General features: G+C 45.6%; 1 protein-coding gene across 2 annotated transcripts in view; it reads right to left on the bottom strand.

Moving 5' to 3' along the window:
- Positions 1-25717, bottom strand: part of DYM (dymeclin) — a 1124226-nt gene that overhangs the window by 952264 nt on the left and 146245 nt on the right. For both annotated transcript variants that reach the window (XR_014969672.1, XM_085629609.1), the window contains exon 3: positions 3936-3988. Coding sequence is in view for 1 of the 2 variants with exons in the window: in XM_085629609.1 (XP_085485735.1) it covers positions 3936-3988 (53 nt within the window). In the remaining variant the exon portion in view is untranslated. The remainder of the gene's footprint in view (positions 1-3935; positions 3989-25717) is intronic.

Consider the following 25717-nt stretch of genomic DNA (forward strand, 5'->3'; position numbering starts at 1 on the left):
CCAAGAACAACGCATTTTGGAGCGCTTTCGAAATCTTGGACGATAACACCATTCTAAAAACGCTCTCAGCACTGAAACCATCAAACCACTTCAGTGACCCTCCACCATCGAATTTCTTCAAGGAGATCAAACTAACCCTAATCCCACTATAGGCCAAGATAGCCAATGCCTCACTGATTCAAGGCTATCCCAGACTGTCTTAAGGCTGGACAGGTTACCACCATTCTTAAAAAAACGACGGTAGATCAAGCCGACCTAAACAACTTCCGCCTAATCGTCAACATTTCGACCTTGGCCAAGCTCATGGAGAAATGTGTCCAAGTTCAGCTTTGTAATCACATAGAACGCTTCCAACTTCTGGACCAATTCCAATCTGGGTTCCGTCACGGTGCTACCACCCGTTTCTCACGCCAACTTGTGTATCTGCCAGAGTAAACCTCTTTGTGACTAGAAACAAATACAGCCCCTAGTTCACATGGTCACCGTAAGTGGAGTGAGAGCCATAGGGAAAGTTGCAGTTCCCGGTCTCCATAAGCTAAAACACAAAGTGGTGTTAGCGTGTTAGCAGCCCTGAGCTTGGGATTGTGAAGTGCACCAATACCCATGTGTGCTCCCTCTCTTACAAAACCAAACAATATTTTGACTTTGCTTCCACTTGACCAAGAACACACATTTCCTATGCCTACCCAAAGATCTCATACACAAACTTTCATTTTCATGGGAGATTTAGCATTGGGAGTGTAAGGTGCAATCTCAGCAAGGAACATAAGCAAAGAGATCCTTCTCTGGGGAATGGGGTAAACCGAACCATCAGACTGCACACTAAGAAGTGTAAAAAAGAAAAGAAACGAGACAGAAGGCTTTTTTCATCTATACACCCAGGATCTGAAACAACATCCCTGTATCCATCACGGCAGTCCGGCTGCTGCTCCAATTTAGGAAAGAGTTGGTGACATACCTATTTAAAGAACACTACATCACAGTGTATTGCCCATACTCATCCCAGCTTCCTTACCTCTTACCGGTTTACTTAATTCTTGTCTTTAACTATGTACAGTGCTTCGCTGCTCTTTAGCTAGGTTCACACTATAGAAATTATATATATATATATATATATATATATGTATATATATATCTATCTATCTATCTATCTATCTATCTATCTATCTATCTATCTATCTATCTATCTATCAACGCAGTCCCGGTAAAGATAAAGGCTGTCTGTCAGGGCGGTCCGTGCAGGCATAACCGGCAGCACCACACTCCTCAAATTGAAAAGTAACGCACGGACACCTTGGAGAGTTGCAGTTATGTAGATTTATTGACTGCAAAAACGCAACGCGTTTCAGCTTTCGCTATAGCGTGACCAAGGCGAAAGTTGAAACGCATTACTTTTCAATTCGAGGAGCGTGGTGCGATATATATATATATAAATAAATATATATATATATATATATATATATATATATATACATATATTATCTACTGGCGGTCGCCAGTAGATAGTTATAGGTAGGACCGAGTTTCCATAGGAAATCTCAAAATTCTATTTTGAATAACTTTGGCGCCGATTGACGAATCCTCGCGAAATTTTTAAAACTAATGGGGCGCTCCGCTCCGCTCCTACCCTGAAAGTCTCGGGGTGATTCGTCAAGCGGGGGCCGGGAAAAAGGGGGGGGTCCCAAAACGCGTTTTCCCCATGGATTTTTCCATAGGGACTTTAGTCGCAGCTACAGCCCGAACGGCTGAACAGAATTACGTGAAATTTGGCAGAGAGGTAGCCATAAGGTCCATGAAGTGCCTTTTGCAGGTTTGGTGTAAATCTGCTCAGTATTTCCAGAGAAAATAGCATTTAAATCAATATATATATCTGTACGCGCGCAGCATGCGCGCTGGGTGCGCGCACCTTGCCGTGCGCGAGCGCAATTCTGATTGGTTGTTAGATCTTAGTAAACATTCGAATCGGTCGAAACCAGGAAGTGTCGGCCGCCATTTTGTCTCTCGCACTCTGAGGGGGTGAAAAACAAATGTGGAGAACGTGAAAAGGGGGCAGGGTGGACAGTTACTGACCCCCTAGACGTGGTCAGGGGGTCCCAGAAGGACCCCCAAGGGCAAACATTTTTTTTATTTTTTTTTCGAAAAATCGCCGAGTGCGCGCACCCTGCGCGCACCACCCAAACGGAAAAAATTCTGCGAAGTTCGCGCAGCGTGCGCGCACTCCGCGATTTTTCGAAAAAAAAAAAAATGTATTTGGCCCTTGGGGGCGAAGCGCTCCGTGCCCACCGCGCGCGCACGGTGCGCGAAGCGCTCCGTGTGCGCACGGCACGAAGTGCGTAAAGTTGCCGCGTGGTGCGCGAAGCGCACCGCGTGCTCACAGCGCGCGCACGGTGCGCGATGCGCACCGTGAAATAGTTTTGTTTAAAAAAATATATTAATAAATACATAACTTAGCATTTAAAAAAACGTACAAATTCACTGAAAAAACCATAGGTTTCACACACGTTATAGTTAGGAATTAGCATTTAAAAAACCTTGCAAATTCACTTAAAAAACCATAGGTTTCACACATGTTATAGTTAGCTGGGCATTTCCCTCGTAAAAAAACAATGAAATTCCCCCGTTATAGTTAGTGCAGGCAACTATAACTCACGCGACCGCAATTCGCTGCTGATGACTTCAGATATTACATCACTGATGACATATGTGTCTTTCTGAAAAAAAAAAAATGAAATGTATGTATAGCTAAAGATGAATGGAAGAAGACATGGGTAAATAAGTGTCTAAATACAGTGATGTAATATCTGACATCATCAGCAGCGGATTGCGGTCGCGTGAGTTATAGTTGCCTGCACTAACTATAACGGGGGAATTTCATTGGTTTTTTACGAGGGAAATGCCCAGCTAACTATAACATGTGTGAAACCTATGGTTTTTTAAGTGAATTTGCAAGGTTTTTTAAATGCTAATTCCTAACTATAACGTGTGTGAAACCTATGGTTTTTTCAGTGAATATATATATACATACATACATACATACATATACATATACACACACACACACACACACACATATATATATATATATATACACATACACACACACACACCTTTTCCTATGGTCACACACACACATCTCCATGATCATGACCCCATGTATATACACACCTTTACACTGATTACCTCAGCAAACATTGGGCAGAAGGAAAAGGACTCTACCTTCTCCCTTAGCTTGGCTCAAGCAAGGGCTCGTTGGCAACCCCTGCTCAAGTCTCGGTCTTCCCTATGCTACAAGCTCACCTTGTAAATATGGCAAAGAAACACTCCTTTAAAGAAGCAATGGGGACCCTTGGGTTGCTCAAAGGAAAGCAGAAACTGCTCAACCCTTCACTGCTCAACACATTGTATCCCCTTTTTTTATGAGAGAAAGAAAACCTTGCAGCCACATGGCGAGGAATATCTGGGCAATGTACCAGATTCAGAAGAAGCTGTGACTCACTTATGACCAACCATAATGACATGACATGGTGAAAGGAAAGGAAGACTTCAAATAGGAGGGGTTAACTCAAAAAAGGATACGCAGATCTCAGCTACAACCAACATACGGGATCTTATAAAAGTGGCCATGGCTTCTCGCAGGTGAACTAATGGGGCTGGAATTCCCACAAGAGAAGAAAAGCATGTTTAAGAGGGCAGTGTAGACAAATGCTCTCTTCTATTTTACCTTAGATATCCACATTTAATGTGTCCAGCGTGAGGGCTCGTTTTGCATTTAAAAACATTCAATATATCCTCCATTCGTACGTTTTTATCAAGTAAAGGCACTGATTGCGTTCATACCAGTAAAACAAGGAGTAATAAGAAACACATCTGAAGCAGGCTCGCCAGCATAACTTTCCAGTAACATGGCAACAAAGGCGGTTAAGAAGGATTCTTACTTAATGACTTGCAGATTGAGATCGTTGCTTCCTCTAAGACCTTCGATTCAGCACTAAAAGAAAAAGAGAGCTCCAATTAAATATGCAACAATTATCCATGGAGCAATTTACGAGCAGGATACAAGAAAGGAATATTAGTGAGCTGTGCCATGGATATAGTGAGCAATGGCTATACATTTACTTTTAAGCATGAGGGACACAGGATTATATATTTTATGGTTTCATTCTTTTTATTGAACAATGCAGGAAGCAAGCTTGCATTAAACGGGCCACAAAGACCCCACCATAGATACTAGTAAGTGCATTGATATTACAAAAATCAACAAATAACTGGTACAATCCCACCCACCACCCCAAGCGAAGAAAGAAAAAGAAAAGGGAAGAAAACAAAGAGAAAACACAGAGAAAACCATCTCCCAACCCCTCCCCCCCCGTCTATTCCTTCTATGCGGTGCTGCATAAAGCGGAGTGTCGTTCATAAAGCTAGGCCAGCCTATGTGGAGGGTCGGTGCAGTTAGGCGTAAGAGGCGTAAGTATCTCAGGCAAGATAGCTCCTGGAAATCTTGTGCAAGCAGAGCGAGGAATGGCTGCCAAAGATCGCTTAAAGATTAGCCTTTCCCGGCCAGGGTAAGAGAGATCTTTTCCATGCCCAGTACGTGCCACAATCGCTGATGCCACCCTGTATGTGCAGGGATGCAAGGGGTCCTCCAATGAATTAATATGTTCTGAATGGCTGTGCCCAGTGCTATGGCTATCTGTTTCCCTCGCCTAGATTTCAAAGAGTAGGTAAGCGGATTTGATACCCCCAGTAGGACATATGCAGGAAGGCTAGGGATTTCGGTGTCAAGGTGTTTGTCAACATCATCAAGTATTTGCATCCAGTAAGTCCGGATGTGTTCGCAGTCCCATAGAAGGTGAACCAGTGTGCCCCTCGTCCCACACCCTCTCCAACAGTCAGAGCTCTGTGTCGCTTCAGCTTGGTGTGTAGTACCAGTAATAGACAAGCTTGGTGAATGTTTCAGTAAGGCCTACATGCGTTGCTGTGTGGCGTGCTCTGTAGCATGCATCCTCCCATTCCTTGGGGCTAAGACTACATCCAAAATCCCTCTCCCAGCGCGCGCGTCCCACATGATAAGTGTGGGTACATCGGGACAAGAGCATCTTGTACAGATCCGAGATCCGCTTCTTGTCCGAAGACCGTGTGATGAGTCACAGTTCATAGGGAGTGAGAAGCCTAGTTGCCTGCGTTTGATTGCCAGGATGCATAGCCCAATGTCGCACCTGTAAATAGTGCAGGCGTTCGGATTCTGGGAGGCCCTAATCGGCCATGGGCTGCGAGAAGGGGACAATGTCACCTTTAGCAAATAAGAGGCCTAAGGCTCGGCATCCTGCCTCTCTCACAATAGAAAGGACTGCGGGCCCAGGAATATATATTTTAAACAAGGTTATTACATGCAAACAGCTTCCTTCCAGGCACGTCACTTGATCAAGTAGATAAAATCAAATAGTGTTGTTTCGTTCTTTATTTGATTTATTTACATCATTGGCCACGTTTGGAGATGGAAGGGGGAAGAGGAGAAAAATAACTTGTGGCGAAGTAAACACAGTGTGACAACAAGCCCACACCAAATGGAGTCTCTATCTATAAATCCTGAGCCAAGTGCTATGTGGCAAGTGACAAAAATGGATTTACATGATTTTGTGATTGGTTAGTGTGTTTTACCAGACTATTAGTGCACTTGGTTGTGAATGTGTGAGCAAGACCCTGTTGTAGGCCAGTGGCCTTACCTCCTATCTTGGCTAGTTAGTGGGTTTTATCAAATGATAATGCCATTATTTGATACCATGAGAGATATAAAAGTTACCCCACACCAGAAAGGACTAGAGGAGCGGGCACTAAGATCTTCCCCAACAAAGTCAGGGTCCTTCTTTGTGCAAGTCCATTTAGCAAATGCTGGTTTGCTTAATTGCTGGTCTTCTTGGGTTCCTCCATCTCCGCTTCTCCGGTCTGCCAGCTCTCGTTGTTGTGTTCCTTCGCATTGTTTTCTACACATTCATATTTTGTTGATCCTATTTTCTGTACTGTGTTTAGAAATACTACCATCTTCCGGGTAAGGTCTTTTTCTTGATCTTCTTGGAGGTATTCTATTGTGTAATCTAGACTGGATCTACTCTCTGGGGATTTTGCTTCGTGCTTCATCCTAGGAGGTGCTGGCTGGGATTAAAAATCTCACAATCTCTTTGAGCTCCATCTTTCACTTCTTTTGTTAGACTCTACTAGGTTAGCTCTTTCCATCTACATTACCTTTTGAGTTTTTGTTCAAAGATCGAATTCTGGACAGCATCTCTTTTTCTTCCAATCAGTTGGTATGATGATGGGTACAAGATTTATGCAGCTGATTCTTTGTGCCTCACAATGGGTATCACTTTGCCTGCCCAGAATGCTTCAACTAGTAATCGCCACGGGGCAGACTCTGCTGTTATACATGATTCCAGTGGCCCTGGGCTTTGGTCTTTCACCAATTCCCTTCAGCAGAGATCAACCAAATACTGTGTCAATTAGATACTGTTTTATGCTTTGCACCAGAAAGTTGCCTTTCATGCCTGCCTCTCTGTAAAACAATATGCGGTTTGTTTCTTGGACTGCACAGGAGAATGCTTTACGTGTCTGATGCCATCTTTTCTATACCTTTCACCGGGATTGTATCTGGCACATCTCTGCTCCATTTTTAGTAAAAAGAACTATTATTGGACAGAATGCAGAACAATGTCATACAGTCACCCCAGTACAGAGATCTGGGCCTAAATCCATTTTTTGCTCACCATGCCATTACAGTTTGGACCTAACCATATACAAATCAGTCTTGACCCTGTGCCCAATGAGAACAGTCCAGCCCGAACTGCCAGGCCAGGTCCTCCCTGGACTGGAAACAAGCATCCTAGGACCAGTTTCGGGATTTCACCCCTCTTCAGCCAGGATAGGTAAATTCCAGTGGCATGGAGAGCACGGGACTCACGTCTGAGCATACCCGTCCCACTCGGGGTGACAAATACAAAAATAACTATTGATGGACAGAATGCAGAACAATGTCATACATTCACCCCAGTACAGAGATCTGGGCCTAAATCCATTGTTTTTTTGCTTATCATGCCATTCCAGTTTGGACCCAGCCATATGCAAATCAGTCATGACCCTGTGCCCAATGGGAACAGTCCAGCCCGAACTGCCAGGCCAGGTATCACTGTGCCACTGGAATCAAGCTATCCTGGTTGAAGAGGGGTGAAACCTCGACACCGGTCCTAGGATGCTTGTTTCTGGTCCAGGGAGGACCTGGCTTGGCAGTTCGGGCTGGACTGTTCCCATGAGGCACAGGGTCAAGACTGATTTGCACATGGCCAGGTCTAAACTGGGGTGGCATGGTGAGCAAAAGAATTATGTATTTAACCCAGATCTCTCGACTGTTTTGATTTGTTCTGCATTCCGTCCATCAATTGTGTGTCTTCTGATCCATTTTTAGGTCCCGCCTAGCAATGCGCATGCGCAGCCCTGCAAGACTTCTTGTAAGGGGCTTTCAAAAGTTCACCACACGCGGGTAACCGCAAGCAATAGGCCACACACGCAAGAGCGTGGCCTACTGCTTGCGATTACCCACACGGGCACCAAATGTTTTGAATTATCGTGCCCAGACACGGGCGCGATAATTCAAAACATATGGCCTGGTGCTCGCTCTCGCGCGCCGGTGCCATGGAAATCTAAAGTCAAGCCAGGGGCACTCGGAGAGTTTGTCTGTATCGAGGAGGTGCATTTGATCTTCAGTCGGGAATTTTTACTTTGCCAGTCACAGCCTCTACCAATCAGAACCACCCATCCTGTCCTTGCATCGCTATATCTGGATTGCCGCCAGGTTACGTAAATGAAGACAAAAAGCTATTGAACTGTAAAGGGCATCGCGGCTCTTAGCAAGATGTTGATAACACGCCTTGCGCTGTAAATAATTGCAATTCATTTACTGCAATCCGCTTTTCGAAAATAATTTACAGGCGCTTCACAAGGCTTTGTGACCCGTAATGCACTCTGCTGCACGCCTCTTTCTGTGAAATGTGCCAACTGGGTCACAGGGTAGGAAATGGAAGAGGTCAGAAGTCATGGTGATTTCGTAATTGCGCTCATGACTTCCTTAACACCTGAAAACCATGCTCGTATTTGGCACGCGGAACGCCACGGAAGACCCAGAACTGGCAAATACGGGTTCTGCGATATTCTGATGAAGCCGTGAATTGGTGCGTGATAACGCACTCGACATACATGGCGTGACTCCTTCCTTGACATCAATTAGTGGCCATCAGGGGCAGCAGTAAAGTCCAGACAGGCCTTTTATTCCAACGTAGATTTCCCTGCTGGGCAAGAGCGCTTGGAGCCCAGTCCACTCCTAGTGCCTCTGTCACTTTCCCCTGCTCCCCGGGCTTAATTGCAGCAGGCAAGGTGAGGCTTCAAGAGGGAGAGAGAACGAGCGGGAGGAGGAAAGCACAGAGACAGCGAGCAGAGAGGAAGGAGAGAGAGAATGGCTGGATGAGAAAAGATGGTGTGAGTAGACAAAGGGAGCGGGACTGGTTTGTGCATTTTGGCCAGGGCTGCTTTTGGTTCCCCAATAAGGCCCTGTAAGCAAATGCTACCCCTGGCATTGCCTTTGCTTAGTGGCAGTTTGTAATGTGCAGCAGTGGTGAGGTGGGCACATACAAACACACACATTTTGCGATGCAGCGCGCGCAAAGTAATTCGTTTTATTTATTTAAATGTGTACTTACCTCCGTTCATCCATATTCCGGTGTTTACATTTCCCCACCCTGCCCCTCCCCTGCCCCGCCTCACCGCCCCATGGAACTCCCTCCATGGACCGCTACTGCCTGCCGCCTTTGGAAGCGGTCCCTGCCTTTGCTACCCCCACCAACTGGCTCCCATCGGTTCTGACCCCCTCTTTGGGCAGGTGAATCGGCTGTAAAACCAAGTTAGGATATGTGTGCCCACCTTTGCCAACCCCACCCCTCAGGTGAGGGAGGCGAGGTGAGCACACATCTCAGTCCCCTCCATCTTGAGGATGAGGGGACCCAGCTAATTAGAGAGAAGCTCATGCCGCCCTTCCACTGGAGGGTGGAATAATAGGGAGTGTACTCACCCCAAAGAAGGGACCTATTGGTCCTGACCTGCACACCCCTGTTACCCCCTAAATTTAGTATTTAGGGGTACACTGAACCCTGCCTCCCTAGATCCCTGCAACCTATGAAGGAGGGCAGAAGTCACACAGCAGAGGAGACTGTGGAGAAGAGCGGACTTGGCCCCTCCCCCTACTGACCCATCTGCAGTTTACGGAGATCCTGCACCAAACGTCAACTTGTCCTGCAGCCAGCAACCTCCAAAACCCCTGGGAGGACTGACTGCCTTCAACCCAAACCAGAGCTCCTGCGAACAGCAGCTCTGTTCAAAAGAAACTCCAAAGACAGACTCTGAGCCTGCTGAGGACGAAGAAACTTTGTCTTGACCCTACGGCCTGTGTCAAAGTGTCCCACCAGCTCCAGTGAGGTCTCCCAGTGCTCCAGTGTCTGAGTCCACCTGGTGTTGACCCCTCCAGGACTCCCAAACGTGGCCTGCAGCCTTTGCATGGAGACCCCCAAACCGCGTGTGGCCCGGTAAGGTAAAATCCGACCTCAAAAGGCACCCCTGCATCAGGCTGCTCTGCGCCCTGGACAGGAGGACCTGAGGTGCACCTACACCCCTGAGCCCTCCAACTTACCTACCCAGCTGTTGGGTCCTCCCAGAAGACTTCCTGGACGGAGCCTGTAGTTAAAAAATCCCAAACCGGCAACCTCCATAGGATTGCATTGGGCTCCCAACAACTCCTAAGACACACAAACCCCGAAACCAGTCCTAGGATGCTTGTTTCCAGTCCAGGGAGGACCTGGCTTGGCAGTTCGGGCTGGACTGTACCCTTGAGGCACAGGGTCAAGACCGATTTGCATATGGCTGGGTTCAAACTGGAACGGCATGGTGAGCAAAAAACCAATGGATTTAGGCCCAGATCTCTGTACTGGGGTGAATGTATGACATTGTTCTGCATTCTGTCCATCAACTATTGTTTTTGCATTTGTCACCCCGAGTGGGAAGGGTATGCCCAGATGTGGGTCCCGTGCTCTCCATGCCACTGGAATCAAGCTATCCTGGCTGAAGGGGTGAAACCCCAAAACCGGTCCTAGCATGCTTGTTTCCAGTCCAGGGAGGACCTGGCTTGGCAGTTCGGGCTGGACTGTACCCTTGAGGCACAGGGTCAAGACTGATTTGCATATGGCTGGGATCAAACTGGAACGGTATGGTGAGCAAAATTTAGGCCCAGATCTCTGTACTGGGGTGAATGTATGACATTGTTCTGCATTCTGTCCATCAACTGTTGTTTTGCATTTCCCAACACCTCCTAAGCACCCTGCACCTGGCCACCCCAGCGCCGCTGGTGGTGTGGTCTTGGTACGGACCTGGGACCCGCTTTGCCCTGACCTTAAGCCCCGGAGCTTGGCTCCCAAGACCGAGTGGCCTGCCCATGCACAGCCCCCAACTGTGGTGCCCCATAGCCTCAATGGCTAACACTGGGCCCTGCACTCGACCCTAGTGCCGCTGGTGGTGCAATTTAAGTGCCTACCTGGAACTTAGGGAACCTTGGTCCCAAACCCCAAAATCCATACTTACAGGTTGTTTAATCACCTGTAAACCGTTAACCCTCTTTTCCTCCATAGGAACCAATGTTATGATTTTTTCACAAAAATGTTCTAAGTGTTGAACTGATTTTTGTAGAAGAAACCAAAGTAATTACCTTTCAGCTCAAATCTGTTGTACTTACCTGTGTTTTGTAACACTCTCGGTGTGAAATCTAGGCATATCACCCCAAGTAGTAATAGTAACTAAAAAGTAATCAGAAAGTAATCAAAAGTAATTTACATACATTTTAAACTGTTTTAAAAGCAAATACAAACCCGTAACAATTGCAATTCCAACTACAACTGCATTTCCTTGTAACGTTTTGCATTTAAAATCATATCCTAGTTATCTGCTTCAAGTCCTGCCTGGTTCTACAAATAAAACGTAAGTATACCTTTCTAAATACTTACCTAATTAGTCTGGATTCTGTCTCAAGTGTGTGCCATAAGCCTTGATTGAGTGAATACAATAAATGCTTAACACACCCTCCTGAGAAGCCTGACTGCTCGACTACGCTAACACAAAGAGGGCTGTTAGTGATTATCTGATTTCGCCTCTGCTATACCCCTGGGGATCCCCTGGACTCTGTGCACACTATACCTTACTTTGGTATAGTATATACAGAGCCAGCTTCCTACAGCCAGGTCTTGATTCACTTCTTAAATTGCCGGAGCAATGAGGCTGTCCTGAGGTGCAGGGGACTGTCGTTCCAAGCTTTGGCCACTAGATGTGAAAAGCAGCGTCCTCCACTGTTGCTTTGGAGAATTTGGGGAGTGTCTGCTAGGAAGAGGGAGGCGGATCGTAGGCGTCTGATCAGTTGCTGAAAGGTCATGCGTTTGCTGATGTATGTTGGTCCTTCATTGTGCAGGGTTTTGTATGCATTGGTCAGCATCTTGAACTGGCATCTCTTCTGGATAGGGAGACAGTGTAGCTTCTTGAGGTGGGGTGAAATGTGGGTACATCTGGGGATGTTGTGGACGAGTCTCAGAGCTGAGTTTTATATTGTCTGTAGTCTCTTTAGGACGCATGCAGTGATTACAACATAGAGTGTGTTCCCGCAGTCAAGCCTGCCAGCGTGACGGTCCTTCTGGTGTTGATTGTGAGTCACCTGAAGATCTTGTGTAGCACAAGTAGGGTGTGGAAGCACGTGGATGAGACTACGTTTACCTGTTTCTTCATAGATAGCTTGCTGTCCAAGATGATGCCAAGGTTGCCGGTGTGGTCTGTCGGGCGAGGGATGGATGGGCCAAGTTCAGCAGGCCACCATGTGTTATTCTATGGCGAGGTGTTGTTCCTAAAGATGAGGACTTGCATCTTGTTCGAGTTGAGATTGAGACAGTTGTCCTTCATCCAGTTGGCAATGTTCATCATACAACTTTGGAAGTTGGCTCTGGTGGTAGTAGGGTCTTCTGACAGCGAGAGGATGTCCTGGGTGTCTCGGCGTAGAAGATGATGTTGAGTCCGTGCAATCTGATGGTGTTGGCCAAGGGGGTCATGTACATGTCGAAGAGGGTGGGGCTGAGGGATGATCCTTGGGTTCTGAGGTGAACGGTGAAAGAAGAATTCCCTGGGTTCTCCCGGTGAGGTATAAGGTGATCCATTTGAGAGCGTCTCCTGGAGTCTGATGTGGTGGAGCCTATTGATCAAGATGTGATGGGGAAACGGTGTCAAAGGTAGCTGACAGGTCCAGAAGGATAAGAGCTGCTGTTTCGCCATGGTTCAAAAGGTCCCTGATTTTATCGGTGGCTGCGATCAGGGCTGTCTTAGTTCTGTGGCTGGCTCGAAATCCAGATTGAGAGGGGTCCAGGAGGTTGTTGGGTTCCTGGTGTTTGGTGAGTTGCTGGTTAAATGCCTTCTCGAGAACCTCCGCTGGAAAGGGGAGTAGCGAGATAGGCTATAAGTTCTTTGGTTCTGCTGGGTCGGCAGATGGTTTCTTCAGGAGGGGCCGTCCTTCAATATGTTTCCAGTCCTAAGGGAAGGAGGCCGAGGTGATGGAGGTGTTCAGGACTTTTTTTTAGCTCACTGCCAATCGTCTTGCTCCCGCGGTTGAAGACATGGAAGGGACAGGTGTCCGTGGGTACTCCTGAGTGCACAAAGTTTGAGGGAGAATGTGACTTGAGTTGTGAGAGGGTCCCAATGGGTGAGTAGGTGCTCGGAGTGTGAGCAGGCTGATGCTATCGGCGGCAGGGGGTTGGAGTTTGAAAGTTTTGTAGATGACTGGGATCTTGTCATGGTAGAAGTCCGCCAGGGTGTCACACAGTTCTTGGGAGGGGGCGATGTTGTTCTCGGCGGCTGTGGGGTTGGAGAACTCCTTCACTATGGTGAAGATCTCCTTGCTGCGGTTTGTGATGGCTTCTATGCAGTCTGCTAGGGCATTCTTCGTTGTTTTTTTCAGGAGGCAGTGGTACTGGTTGACTGCAGTCTTGAAGGTGGTGTTGTCTTCTGTCTCTTTGCTGGTGCACCACTTCTTTTGAATTCTCCGACACTGACCTTTGGTGGATTTCAGCTCTACAGTAAACTAGCTCGTTCTTCTGGCAGGTCCTTTGGATTTGGCTGGCATCATGGGGGCGACTGTGTTGACGCATTCTGTGTTCACTGGGAGAAGTTCTTTGCAGGTTGTTCTGGGTTGGGTGTTGTGTCTGGGAGGTGGGAGTTGAGAGTGTTGTTCCACTGGTGTTCCGATATCTTTTTCCAGTACCTGCATGTGAAGCTGGGGGGCATGGTGCCGGTGTTGGTAGGTCCTGAGATGGAGAAGTGGATGCTACAGTGGTCTGTCCAGGTGAGCTGTGAAACGTGGTTGTACTTGACTCTGTTGCTGGACATAAAAATGTGGTCGAGCGTGTGTCCTGCGATGTGGGTAGGGTCAGTGACAAGTTGTTTGACGCCGATGTTGCTCATGCTTTCCATGAAGTCTCAGGTCCAAACTATGGCCGGGACATGCTTCGGACTACTCAAAATGTTGAGGAATTTTCTTCCTCTCCTACCAGTTCCTCACAGGAAAACTGCAGTCGTGGCCTTAATTACATCCAGACTGGATTATGTCAATGTTTTGTACCTAAGACTCCCAGACTATCTATTAGGCCGCCTTCAGGTGGTACAAAATGCTGCGGCACTTGCTATCCTTATGGTAGGCCCCAGGACACATATGATCTCTCACCTGATATCCTTGCACTAGCTCTCAGTGCGAAAGAGGATACATTTTAAAGCCCTAGTTCTGGCCTTTAAGTATTTTCACAAAATAGGGTCCCCCTACCTCAGGAACAGAATTCAACATTATGCTCCCCTTAGAACACTGAGATCTTCTACCCAGCGGCTGTCGACAGTGCCAAATTCTCTCGCTCTCGCATAGGGGGACGCTCCTTTTAGGTGGTGGCCTCACATCTGTGGAACAGCCTGCTGCCCTCCTTGAGACAGGTTCAGGATCTCCTCAGTTTCAGGAGAAATCTAAAAACCTGGTTTTTCCAACTTCAATAGAGATCTTTACGTTAGTCTGTGCTTCTGTTTTTATCTCTGGGTCCTTCTTAGCGCTGGGACACTCTGTGGAGCAGCCGTGCGCTTTACAAGTGCCAAGTAACATAACATAACAGTTGTGTTGGTGTTGCTGTGGTCGTCGAGGTGGAAGTTGCGATCCCCTAGGAAGATGCAGTATTCAGAGTCAATGGCGATCGGGCGATGAGGTCAGGAATGGTGTTGCAGAAGCTGGGGCGTGGTCCTTGTAGTCTGTAGGCGAGGGTGCATCTGATAGTGTTTTTTGCATCTGTGTGGAGCTGGTAGTTGAGATGCTCCATTATCGAGGCCGGGTCATTTGGAGAGGTCGTGCAGGGGATGATGTCCTTGTAGATTATGGCAATTCCACCTATGTTTGTTGGTTTGGTCCCGCTGTGTTGTCTTTTAGCCTTCAAGACTGGCAATGGGGATGTCCGGTGCAGATTCAGGGTTCAGCCAGGTCTCTGTGAGGAAGATAACGTCTGGGGAGAGGGATGAGATTGTGTCTTAGATCTCCGTGGCATGTTTGCAGAGGAATCGTGTGTAGAGTAGAATGCATTGGAGTTGTGCCGTGGTGGATTCAGTCGGCATGATCTGACAGCAGTACTCTATAAAAGATACTGGCCTTGGAGAAAACTGTGCTGAAACTGAACTACATACACTCAAGAACTGACATAGTTATCCAAAAGATGGAAAAGTGAGGATCTGCTCAGAAAGGTGGAAGGAGGCTAGGCTCTGAGGCTCCATCACAGAGACACACCACTGAAGAGGGTGAACAGACTCTCTATCAATGCATTACACGCCCATTTAGCGGAAAAGATTACAATTGATCCCTCAGAGGAGAGGATTGTAGGTTGTAGGTAGCAGGAATCAAAAGTGTTCAAACAGCTGAACAGAATGGGAAAGCAAAGGAGATTTCTTACTCACTGGCAGTATCGTAGTCATTTAGGGTGAGCTCGGTGGAGGCCACAGATAGGCTTGATGAGCATTTGGAGCTGCATGACAACTTGCGTAACGACTCCTAGAATCGAGTACTGTGATTCCAGTGAGGGATACACCATGACTCATGAACTGCATCACGTTCCTGGGATTCAGCATCCATGGCAACCTTTGCTCCACGGTACATATCACGCACAAGACCAATGCACCCAGCATCAACTGTGTCTGCTACGTAAAGTGAAACCATTTGTTACGGAGAATGGCTTTTCAATAATCATCATTCCCAGAGGCATTGCATGACTGAGGGACATTCTAGTGACCGATCAGATCAAGAGCGTTCCTCAAGTTGTGGTGTGCCTCAGCAAAGATAATAAAAGATTTTGTAGGATAGCCGCAACCCTAGGAAATCCAGTGGTTCTATCTACGTACCTGTATAATCTTCGTAACTTGCTGAACCAACTACAAGGGAGAAAACAATACAACTCTAACTTATCTGGTGGCCAAGATCTAAACATCCAAGGGCTATGCAAGAAACATAATTGGAACATTCCTAGATTAGAAACTAGGAGATAAGGAGATTAACCACCAAGCCTTTTCCTGCTACAGTCTGATGGCGTGGAACTGCATCCTAGGCAAAATATGTTAGGCGGCTTCCTCCTTCACTCCTCTTCAAGCAACACTTCCTCAATGTGCGACATCTTGTTCACTAGGTGGTCTTAAATGTGGCCCACTATCCTAATCACGTAGGCAAGACGTTGACAACCAGCACTACCCTGCATGCCTTGCACCACCAACCTACTACCCTACTTTATAGCCCAGCCTGGTCCATGCTGCTAATCCTGCTCCCCTCTCTGGGTATGCAGCAATGAAGTGAAACATCTATCAAAATAAGCCAAGTACCAACCCTTTGTCAACTTCACAAAATAGTTTTAAATCTACCTCCTCAAGCAGCACCTCAGCACTGTGGAACCTCTTCTTGACAGGACATTTTGAAATTTTCTCTCTCTGAACTTCTATACCTCACCCCAATATGCCTTAGTTCTCCTCCCCTACCCTGTCAACCTGTATGCCCCTTGCACCTCACCCACCCTGCCCACCATTCTAGGTAATTATCATACTGATCAGTCAAGTTTTCCATCCTACTGACTGAGAAGCATTCCAAAAGCCATCCCCTTCATTGCTGTTATACCACCCTGTGTGCATTTGTCTCCTGCTCATTTCCCTCCCTAAGTCAGGTCATTTGTGTAATCCAGTGCCCGCCCACACTACACCCAACATCTACATCCCTGTTAGTGTGCACTTCGTCCCCCCCTTTTGGATTCTATTGGGTAGCGCAGTATGTTTTGTTGTCAGGTAAATCATTGAGAATGGCAGGCAGCACCTTCGTTTTTCTAGCATTTCAGGAAGGCCAACTTGCTCTATGTGGTGTGAGCTGCATGGTCCACAAAGCATAGAGCAATAGGACCACACCCGCCCCACACCTATACCCCACCGCCCAGATAAAATTGAAGAAGGTTCCAGGCAGACTCAGCTGGCAGCCATGAACAAAGATCTCCTTGTCCCAAGACTGGCAAGACGAGTTGGCAGTAAATGCCTAAATCCTGGAGCACAGAGTTTCTCATTGCCACTTGTGTGGACACTCTGGTTTCTGATAGAGAAATCATAGCACACTGTTTGGAAGTTTCTGCCTCATCTTCATACTAAACTTGCAGACAGTAGGTGTGCATTCCAACAGTCAGCTCTAGGACCAGTTTTGCCCCTTTGTTCATATTCAACTAACACTGCTTCAGCCAAGGTCTTCATTTAAGGTGAGGGCAGAGATTTGCAGTCTCCTGTCAGGAGATACCGAATACAAGGGTATATAACAAAGGAAGGAAGGCTGTCCCCTGGGTAACCTACATGTGTGCTTGGGAGGAAGGTAAAGGGGTAGACCCACCACTAGTCTCCGCCACACCCACAAATTGGACCCACTACAAATCATTCATAGAATGACTTGGAGGAACCCTGCAATTCACATCAGCTGTATGGCTCTCACACCCTTCACTTTAGTTATTATTTGGCTGCAGCAAACTTAAAATGTATTACTGTGTCGTCATGGCCACATGTATCACACAAGCCCCACACACTTCCTTTACACACATATCAATATACTAGATGTACTTGTCCAACATGGATAGGCAAAGTAGCCGGTTGCCGTGGACTGGCAGACTAATTTAAAAAGGTGGGAGAGCCCACCATACGACTCTCCCTGGGAGGGTGAGGTAAAGAGGCCTGCCTCTCTACTATAATCAATGCCTCCACTGACAGTCCTCTACAGCCTGGTGCACTGACAGCAGTCACGCTCGATGGGAGGGTGCACACGGTTTATCCCTAAACCAGAGAGCCTGCTCCTGGTCTCAAAACACATTACAAATGCCTCCACTGAATACACACGATTATCGTATGTGTTGAGGTGGGGTCAAAAACCTTCAGCTTGCTATGATGGGCTTGTGGCAGGAACACTTGTTCTTCCGAAACAAGCATGGGCACCTTTCTCCAGCTCAGAAAGAAGCATGTTGTGGCCACATTTGAAGAGTCTTGGTCTCGGTCTGTCCAAATCAAGTTTTCCATTTCAAAATCTGAGCGGATTGTTGAATTGGAGAGTCATTGGGGGCAATTTTAAAGAAGCATTTCTCAGCTCAAGTTTGACAGGAAATGTTGCTGTCAGCTACAGCAAAAACAGCGGGACAGAATTGCACCAAAAACTGCATAACTATATATTTTGTTTATCATGAAAATAAATGACCAAGCAACCTAGTTAGTTAAGTTCTACTGAACAGCCCTTGGGCTATCGAAGCCAATCTTCTTTCCTGAAATGAATACGTTCACGTTTGTATTCTTGGTATTCGTATACATGTTTATGTATTCAACCATCCATTCGGTTATCAAAGGAACACATAAGAGATATCATTGGTGCAAGTCCTTCATGGCCCTAAGCATTTCAGGACAATATCCTTTGTCAGGGAGATCAATAACTGCATAATATCTTGTCCTGCTCTGCTCCTTTAAGCTCTGGCCACAGGGGGTTCTTTTACCCATCCGCACCTTTGCTCTGCTAGGTTCTGACATGCTGATTTTGTGTGATAACTATATAATTTACTCATAATAGATGCATTTTTTGGTTTGGTGCAAATCAGTCCAGTAGTTTTTGAGATACTTGTGAAATCAAAAGGTGCCAGATGGGATTCACGACGTCACACATTGTCAATGAGTAAGAAAGAACTCAGAGACAGAGCCTGATCCGCAGTCCAAAACCAAATATTGTGCTCCGTTCACATTTTGTGCCATAAAACCAAAGAATATCATTAAAAGTACATCCCTTGGATGTGGAGGAAGGCATGATAGGCACACACGATCTCCAGGACAGCAGTGATCCCTAAGGAATGAAAAATACCCACACCCCTAGCCCACCCAAAGGAAAAATGCTATATTTAGCCAAAGAGTTTGCTCAATATGCATTTTCTCTCTTTAAGCAAAGTTCTAATAATGATTACAGATAACCCTAACTATCCCAAATTTACTCAGATACAAGTACGTAATCAGCACATGATCATGCGCCGTCTCCGGTAATAGATGCTACTGGTCAAGATTAGTAGAGCAAGAAGCCATAGAAGGGCATTGTTTTTATTACCTATAAAATTGGCCTTGTATGACCAATATGAAAGAAACCTCACGAAAACAAAATATGTCCGTTTAAGTTTCATCTTATAAGGCAGATTGAAACTTGTCAGAGAAGTTTCAAAAGTTTTTTTCCTATTGAAACTCCAATAGGAAATTATGATAAAGCAAGAAGAAAAAAAGGTTGCCCAAGAACTATTCCCAGTTGGCACTGGTGTGGGGGAATTACCACAGGGTGAAGAAAATGGCCATGCCTTGTGGCCAGTACGGACTGTGAAGGACCAAAGGCTGTGGCTAAGCAATAGTGGGGATGGATGACTTGGGTGCAGTAGATGGCCGAAGGGCATGACTTACACCAATACCCACAAAGCACAGCCAGGACGTAAGGCACTGCTGAAGGCCAGGCACTGCATCCAGAGCCTACACTGCACTGTTGAAGATTGTGCCTTGCAGGCCACAGGGGTGAACACTATGGAAAGCAATGTAACATGGGGCCAAAAGTCAAGTCCTTTGCTGACTGCCCATGGCCAAAGGCCATGTATGCAGGGTCTTCAATTAGGGGCACTAAGCATGGGCATGAGCACCAATCATGAGCCCTGAGCCAATCAATACATTGAACAGGAGGAAAAGGATACCATATTAAAACAGAACAAGTATTGGCCAAGCCAATAGATATGATCATGGCATACGTGATTATTTTTGCTTATTTTTCCTTTGCAAACGTATGTAAATAAAATCAGCAAACATATAAAAAGCATACAAATAAAGGAATCGCACAGCAGCCCAGACGCAGAAGTGCTTTTCCTTTTAGGTGAGACTGCACATGTAAGCAGGCAAAATGATGTCATTAATAGTGCAAGACAGTCTACGGATAAAGCGGGTTGACCTATTGCTCCTATACCGTGTGCTGTGCTGGGCGGAAACAACCTGTTGACAACACTTGAACTGACCAATGGATACAGATGGCTCGCCCAAAGTCCCTCTGTAGGTAAATATGTATGTATTTCTTTATGAAAACATGAGTTTGGTTTAAACCCTACAAGAGTGTCTAGGCCAGCCCTTTAATCTTTGTTAAATGGAAGGCATGTTTTTTTATTCAATGGCAAAATAACATTATTAACCTACATTGGCAAAGCCATGGATTATAGCATTGTCTGCCAGCCTTTTGGCTTTGTAAATGTCTGTTTTGCTAATTTTGAAAAAACTTTATTGTTGCGGAAGCGGCTAGGAACTTCACCAGTATAAAGAGGAAACAAGCATTGTCATAGCCAATAGGTCTCGCTTTTGGCACCTTATAAGTATTTAGTTATACAGCACAATATCTTTGGTGCAACAACATCAACTGTTGCATGGCTAAACACTTCTAAGGTCCCAAAGGCGAGACCTATTGGCTATGCCAATGCTTGTTTACACCAGCTGTCCTGGCAGATGTCGTCAATTTTGGCTCATTTCTCGGTTTTTAGAGGGGGTTGACAGAAAACAGCAAGAGGTCCTTTTTAGGGTGTTCAAAAGCTGTGCTAGTAAGCGACTGTTATAAGTAAGCAATTTTTAATTAATAGGTATGATGCTGGTTGTAGAAATTATATTTTATTTATTTTCTTAATGCATCTGTGATCCTGTGTTGATGAGAGCTGTCATTCTGCGCCATTCCATGGCCGAAAAATAGTAGTCTTTCTTTTATTTTCCTAAAACGTCCCGGTTTTTGGTTCTCAAGATCTAGTCACCCTAAATATGAGTCAACTGCACATATATTTGATGGCGTCAACTCTCTTACTCGAGGAACAAGAATATATAAAATAAAACAAGTCTGGGAAGAAGCAGGTCTAGAGAAGTGATACCATCTTTCAGCCACTCTGGATGAGACACATTCACGTCTGGGAAACTGAGGGCACTATTTCATTGGTCTCTTCCTCTTCGCACGGAGAGTGTGAGGTGCAGCTGCTGGCGTGATGTGTCAGTGGGGCAATTGTTACAAACCGTGTGAATTTGATAGTTTGATGCTCGGCAGCTAATGGCTCGACAGCTTGTTTTAATCAGCAGTCACATGGCAGGTAAGGTCAGAATGCTCGACGGAAGTGTCAAAGGCGAATGACAGAAGGCTCACACTTCCGGCCCACCTCGTTAAAGCGACTTGCAACCAAATGTGTATTGTGTACAGGAAACTAAGCCTTGTCTCGGCCACTGTTGAGGAAATGTAAAAAATGGAATAAGAAACTTGCACATCAGCAAAACAAAGGTTGAAGTGCGTAAAAAATATGGGAACTATTAGGGGTGTAATAGGGGTGGGTTCATCAAATTTTGGGGACGAAGCGACAAGAAGTATGGGACCTGTCAGTGCAAAATTAACAAGCATTGGCCGCGCGGCAGTAAAAGTAACGCCGCGCGGCCGTAAAAGCGAAAGTCATCGCGATCACTCTGAAAGCGAAAGTGATCGCGATGACGCGCTAAAGCACACTAGGGATGCGCGTGCAGCAGCGGGGGAGGGGCATGGTGCTGAAGGCTGGCACAGGAAAGGCAGATGGCTGGGGGAGAAGGGAGGGGGTAATGCGGGGAGCAGCTGTGCGCGTGTACGCCATTGTGCACTGAAGCTTGTAGCCAGCACAAAAATGTGGGTAGCACTTCCAAAACCCACCTACTAAATGTCTCGCCAGACCAGCGCATGCGCTGAGTCAGGCGAGACCTAAAAATGGCTAAAAGCAAAAATATTGATTTTGGTCTCAAAAAGAACACAAGCCAGAATAGTCCCTGGCACTGGAGGGAACTCTGTTCAGATGTGCTCTAGTAAAAGGGTATAATACAGTCACTCACAGAGAAGCTAGCTAAAGGCTCACGTGGGCTGACCCACTGCCTTATGGGTTAGCTATATCAATATCTATATCTCATAGGCCTTGGCTACCGCTAGACATAAAAAGTTAAAAAGTAGGAGAAATTCCTGTAAAACGGTTAGGAACATTAATACAATTCAAATAATAAAGACTAATAAAATTCACCGTTTCTCAATAGCTAAGCAACCATGACTTTCTATAAAGCATTGTAGATGACTTAAGATGATGTCTGACATGGGATGAAAAATTACGTCATTAAGGGCATCACCAGTGAAGTCTTATCACATCTCCATTAATATCATCAATTTAACCCGTTCAACGTATATGAGGAAAAAAATACAATAATCCAGTGATAAACTCAATTCGTAGTGTGACACGTTTGTAGAAAATGTTCTTTCAAAGATCATAACAAACTACCTTAAAAGTAATACCCCTGAATCCCCTGTAGCTCACGTATTAATCCCACCAACCAGCTGCATGAACTCACAAACTGCCTACTAATAATTACTGCCACGTCATTTATTTCATCTACCAAAAAGAAACTTCAGTAACTGCATGGAATAGTTTCCTCGATAGAGCAATAATAATTCCAACAACACACAATAAGTAATAACACTGGACTAACAACTAACACCTAGGCATCTGGAGCAGCAGGCTGCCCAGCTAAAAGCGCTCCAACGCCTCGTTAAGTGTGGTAAGCGCCATATAAATATAAATAAAATATACAATTACTGCAAAAACATTTTCTGAAGCAAGGCATGTTCAACTTAAGTCTACAAAATGGGCAAATCAATTGCCATAAACTCCGAACATGGCATCTTCTTTTGTAACACTCCCATCTAGTGTTCATTTGTAGTAATACATACTCTTTAAAAAACGGGCAAGTTGTAAATGTACTCCGCACAAATATTAATCTGTGGTAAATGACAAAACGTTATGGCTAGGTTAAAAAACAGTGTAAGGCTACGCTCCAGCACACCTGGTTCATTTCCTTTTGAACTCGAACGCATAACTAATTGTTCATGTTCAAATTATATTTCTCTAAATATTTAACATAGTGAAAGTAAACGATAAGCACAAATTCTCTCTCGATTTTTCTAAAACCACTGTCTGCGGGAGAAAGGGGAGGCGCAATACAGCATTCCACGTGAGGGTAGTATGTAGTCATTGGAGTTTAACAAGGCCACCAATTTAGTGAAACATATGGCCTGATTCCGACGGCTCGTCGATGGAGGACCCACCGACATCTGCCCCTGCGTACAGGCCGCCGCATTACGATGGGGCGGGGGAGGGACCCTCCGCCGTGCTACCAAGGGGCTCAAGGAGCCCTTCGGTGCGTCAGAGAGTCAGCAATCCCTACAATGGAATGGCATTGTCCCTTTCCGCTGTGAACCGCCATGAAAAGGTATGCGGAAAGTGACTTTGGCGGCCCCTATCAGGACCCACTTGCCCGCTGGCCCTCCGCTGTCGGGCCTGGGGGCACATATGATGCCCCACTAAACATCACTGCACCATGTGGTAGGCCACGCATGGTGCCTGCCACATAGTGCAGGGATGTATTATATGTGTTTATTTGCTATTGATGCGTGTGCTACAGCCCGTAGCACACGCCGCAATAGGAAATATACACATTGCGACTGCCGTGAAGGTGGTTGCGTCCTAACCCGGGCAGTGTGACCGCCGATTTCTAGTCGGGCGGTCCTGCCTCCACCATGGTGCCGGTCAGACGAGAGCCCGACCGGCATTGTAATCAAGCCTATAATACCTGTATTTCCTGTAACACTGTTTACCCATGCGCATCTTTCGCACCAGAATACGCAAAACTCTTTGTATCTTATCTCTCTCACTCGTCAATGTATGCCAGCCCTCTTCCTCTCTCTCTTAATTTTCATCTCACTATTTTTATTTTGCCCAAATTCACTCTAAAAACATACTTATCCGTCTAATTTTTAGGTTGAAGTCTGCCAGACAGCACAGCTGTCTGGTTTAATAAAGACTTCTTGGGGACATTCTGAAAGTTGACCTAATAATGCATTTCGACCACTGCTTACCGCCTTTGTGGTTTGTAACTCACATCTGCTTGCTTTCTATTAACTGGCTTTATTTGTTTTAGGTTGTCCACCATGTCTTTGTCCCTAACATGGAGCATGTCCAGTTTACTGTATTTATCAATGAGTGCTCGCTTTCTGTAAACAGACCTTTCCATTTTTCTCTTATCTTGTCACATTTGTTGTGTAATCAAAGACAGAGGTCAAACGTGAGGTTCTGCCCTCCGGGGGAGTTTTGTGTTTACTCTTCTTTCTCTGACTTCAAAGTGTGAGGCTTTATCTGACAATCTGGGGGGTATGAAAGGAAATGATTTTTTTCTACAACACCACAAAATGTAAATGTCTGTAAATAAACTGTACAAACATTTCAGAATATATCAAAAATAGGAAAGCACAAATGAAACTAAGTTGTTTTTAATTCTGACGTGTGCTGGAAAAAAATATTTTAATACGATCAAAATAAGTCATTACACTAGGTGATGCCATTTCCAAACAATATCTTTGCGAGCTGCATACCTTCATCAGTAAAACAGATATTTTTAAATTGAAAATGTGTCATCTATATTTGCAGTGCAATACCAGGCCATGCATACTCCACTTTATGGCACTTTAAACTATTCCAATCTACGCTGCCCTACTCCACGCCACTTCACTCTACAACACACTAGGACACTCTACTCCACACCACTTCACTCTAGCCCACTCTATGCCACTCCACTCTACTCTACTCTACTCTACTGCACTCCATGCCACTTTACTCAACTATACGACACTCCACTCTTTGACATTTTACTCCACTCTACGCTACTCTACTCTGCACTATACATCACTCCACTCAATAACACTCTACTATACTACACTCCACTCCACACCACTCTATGCCACTTAACTCTAGGCAACTCTATGCCACTCCGCTCTAAGACACTCTATGACACACTACTCCATGTCACTTCACTCTAGGCTACTCTACTTTATGATACTCCAAAACACTACAATTTACAACATATTATGCCACTCCACTCAGCTACACTTTACTCCACTATAGACTACTCCACTCCATGCTACGCCAATCCACACTGACACTTTATTACGGTCTACTCTAAGAAAGTTTACTCCAACCAAGACATTTTACTCCACTCCAAGACGCCTTTCAGCTCTTTATTTATGTTCTACCATATCTCCTCTATCTCTCTACCTCATTGCTATTTCTTCCTAGCATTCCTGTCTTCCTCACCTGTCTTGCAACTACCATTCTGTTTCTCCTATCTCTCACTCGGTGTGATTTCTCTTACCCAAACGAGTAGAGGTCACTGTCTAGCCAGACAAGTCTACACAAAGTAAGAGAAGAGAAGGGACAAAGCAGGGGAAGAGAATGAAGGAGGAAATAATCAGACTTCACCCACTGGTATAGTGAACATCCTCACAGTACCCGTTTGATACTCACTTTTGCAGCAGGGTATGGGGGGGGGGGAGAAAGGGGGGGGGCGTGTGTGTTTGGGTGGGCACGTGTTTTTTGTTTCTTTAAATAAATCTGCCGATTACAGCTAAAATGCCAAGAGATATTTTCTTAGGTCTAATTTCAATAATATGCTGTAGTCCACTAAACAGCTACCAAACCTCTCTTATTGTGTCTTTCCTACAAAAGGAATTGTGGGCTCGTTAGGCAGGCATGGATTCTATGTAAAATATAGTGTTGCAAGAATAAAGAAAATCCATCTATGCACAAAAAGAAATGGTGTTTGCTCACGCGTTGCTTTGGAACTATTTGGCTGCCTTCAATATTGATCGAGATAAAGTCTTGAATTGAAATGAGCAATAAATTCAAAGTAGGTCTCAAAATATGTCTTCCTGACACTCCAAAAGCCTTAAATCCCAAAGATAGCATTGAGTAGAATAGGAATTTACATGTTTTTCTTAGGGACTTTTAGTACGAGTTTTGCTCTCACTCAGGAAACCACACCAGTCAATTTAGCATCAGGGAAAACTATTACTGTACTGTAACACGGAGACGTGGTTTGAGGTAACGGTCACACTAGGTTCACAAACTGATCTGGCTTCATTGATATCCTTCCTAAATAATATCAC

Source organism: Triturus cristatus, chromosome 2_1 (assembly GCF_964204655.1).
Source record: "Triturus cristatus chromosome 2_1, aTriCri1.1, whole genome shotgun sequence".
In the NCBI taxonomy this organism is placed as follows: domain Eukaryota; kingdom Metazoa; phylum Chordata; class Amphibia; order Caudata; family Salamandridae; genus Triturus; species Triturus cristatus.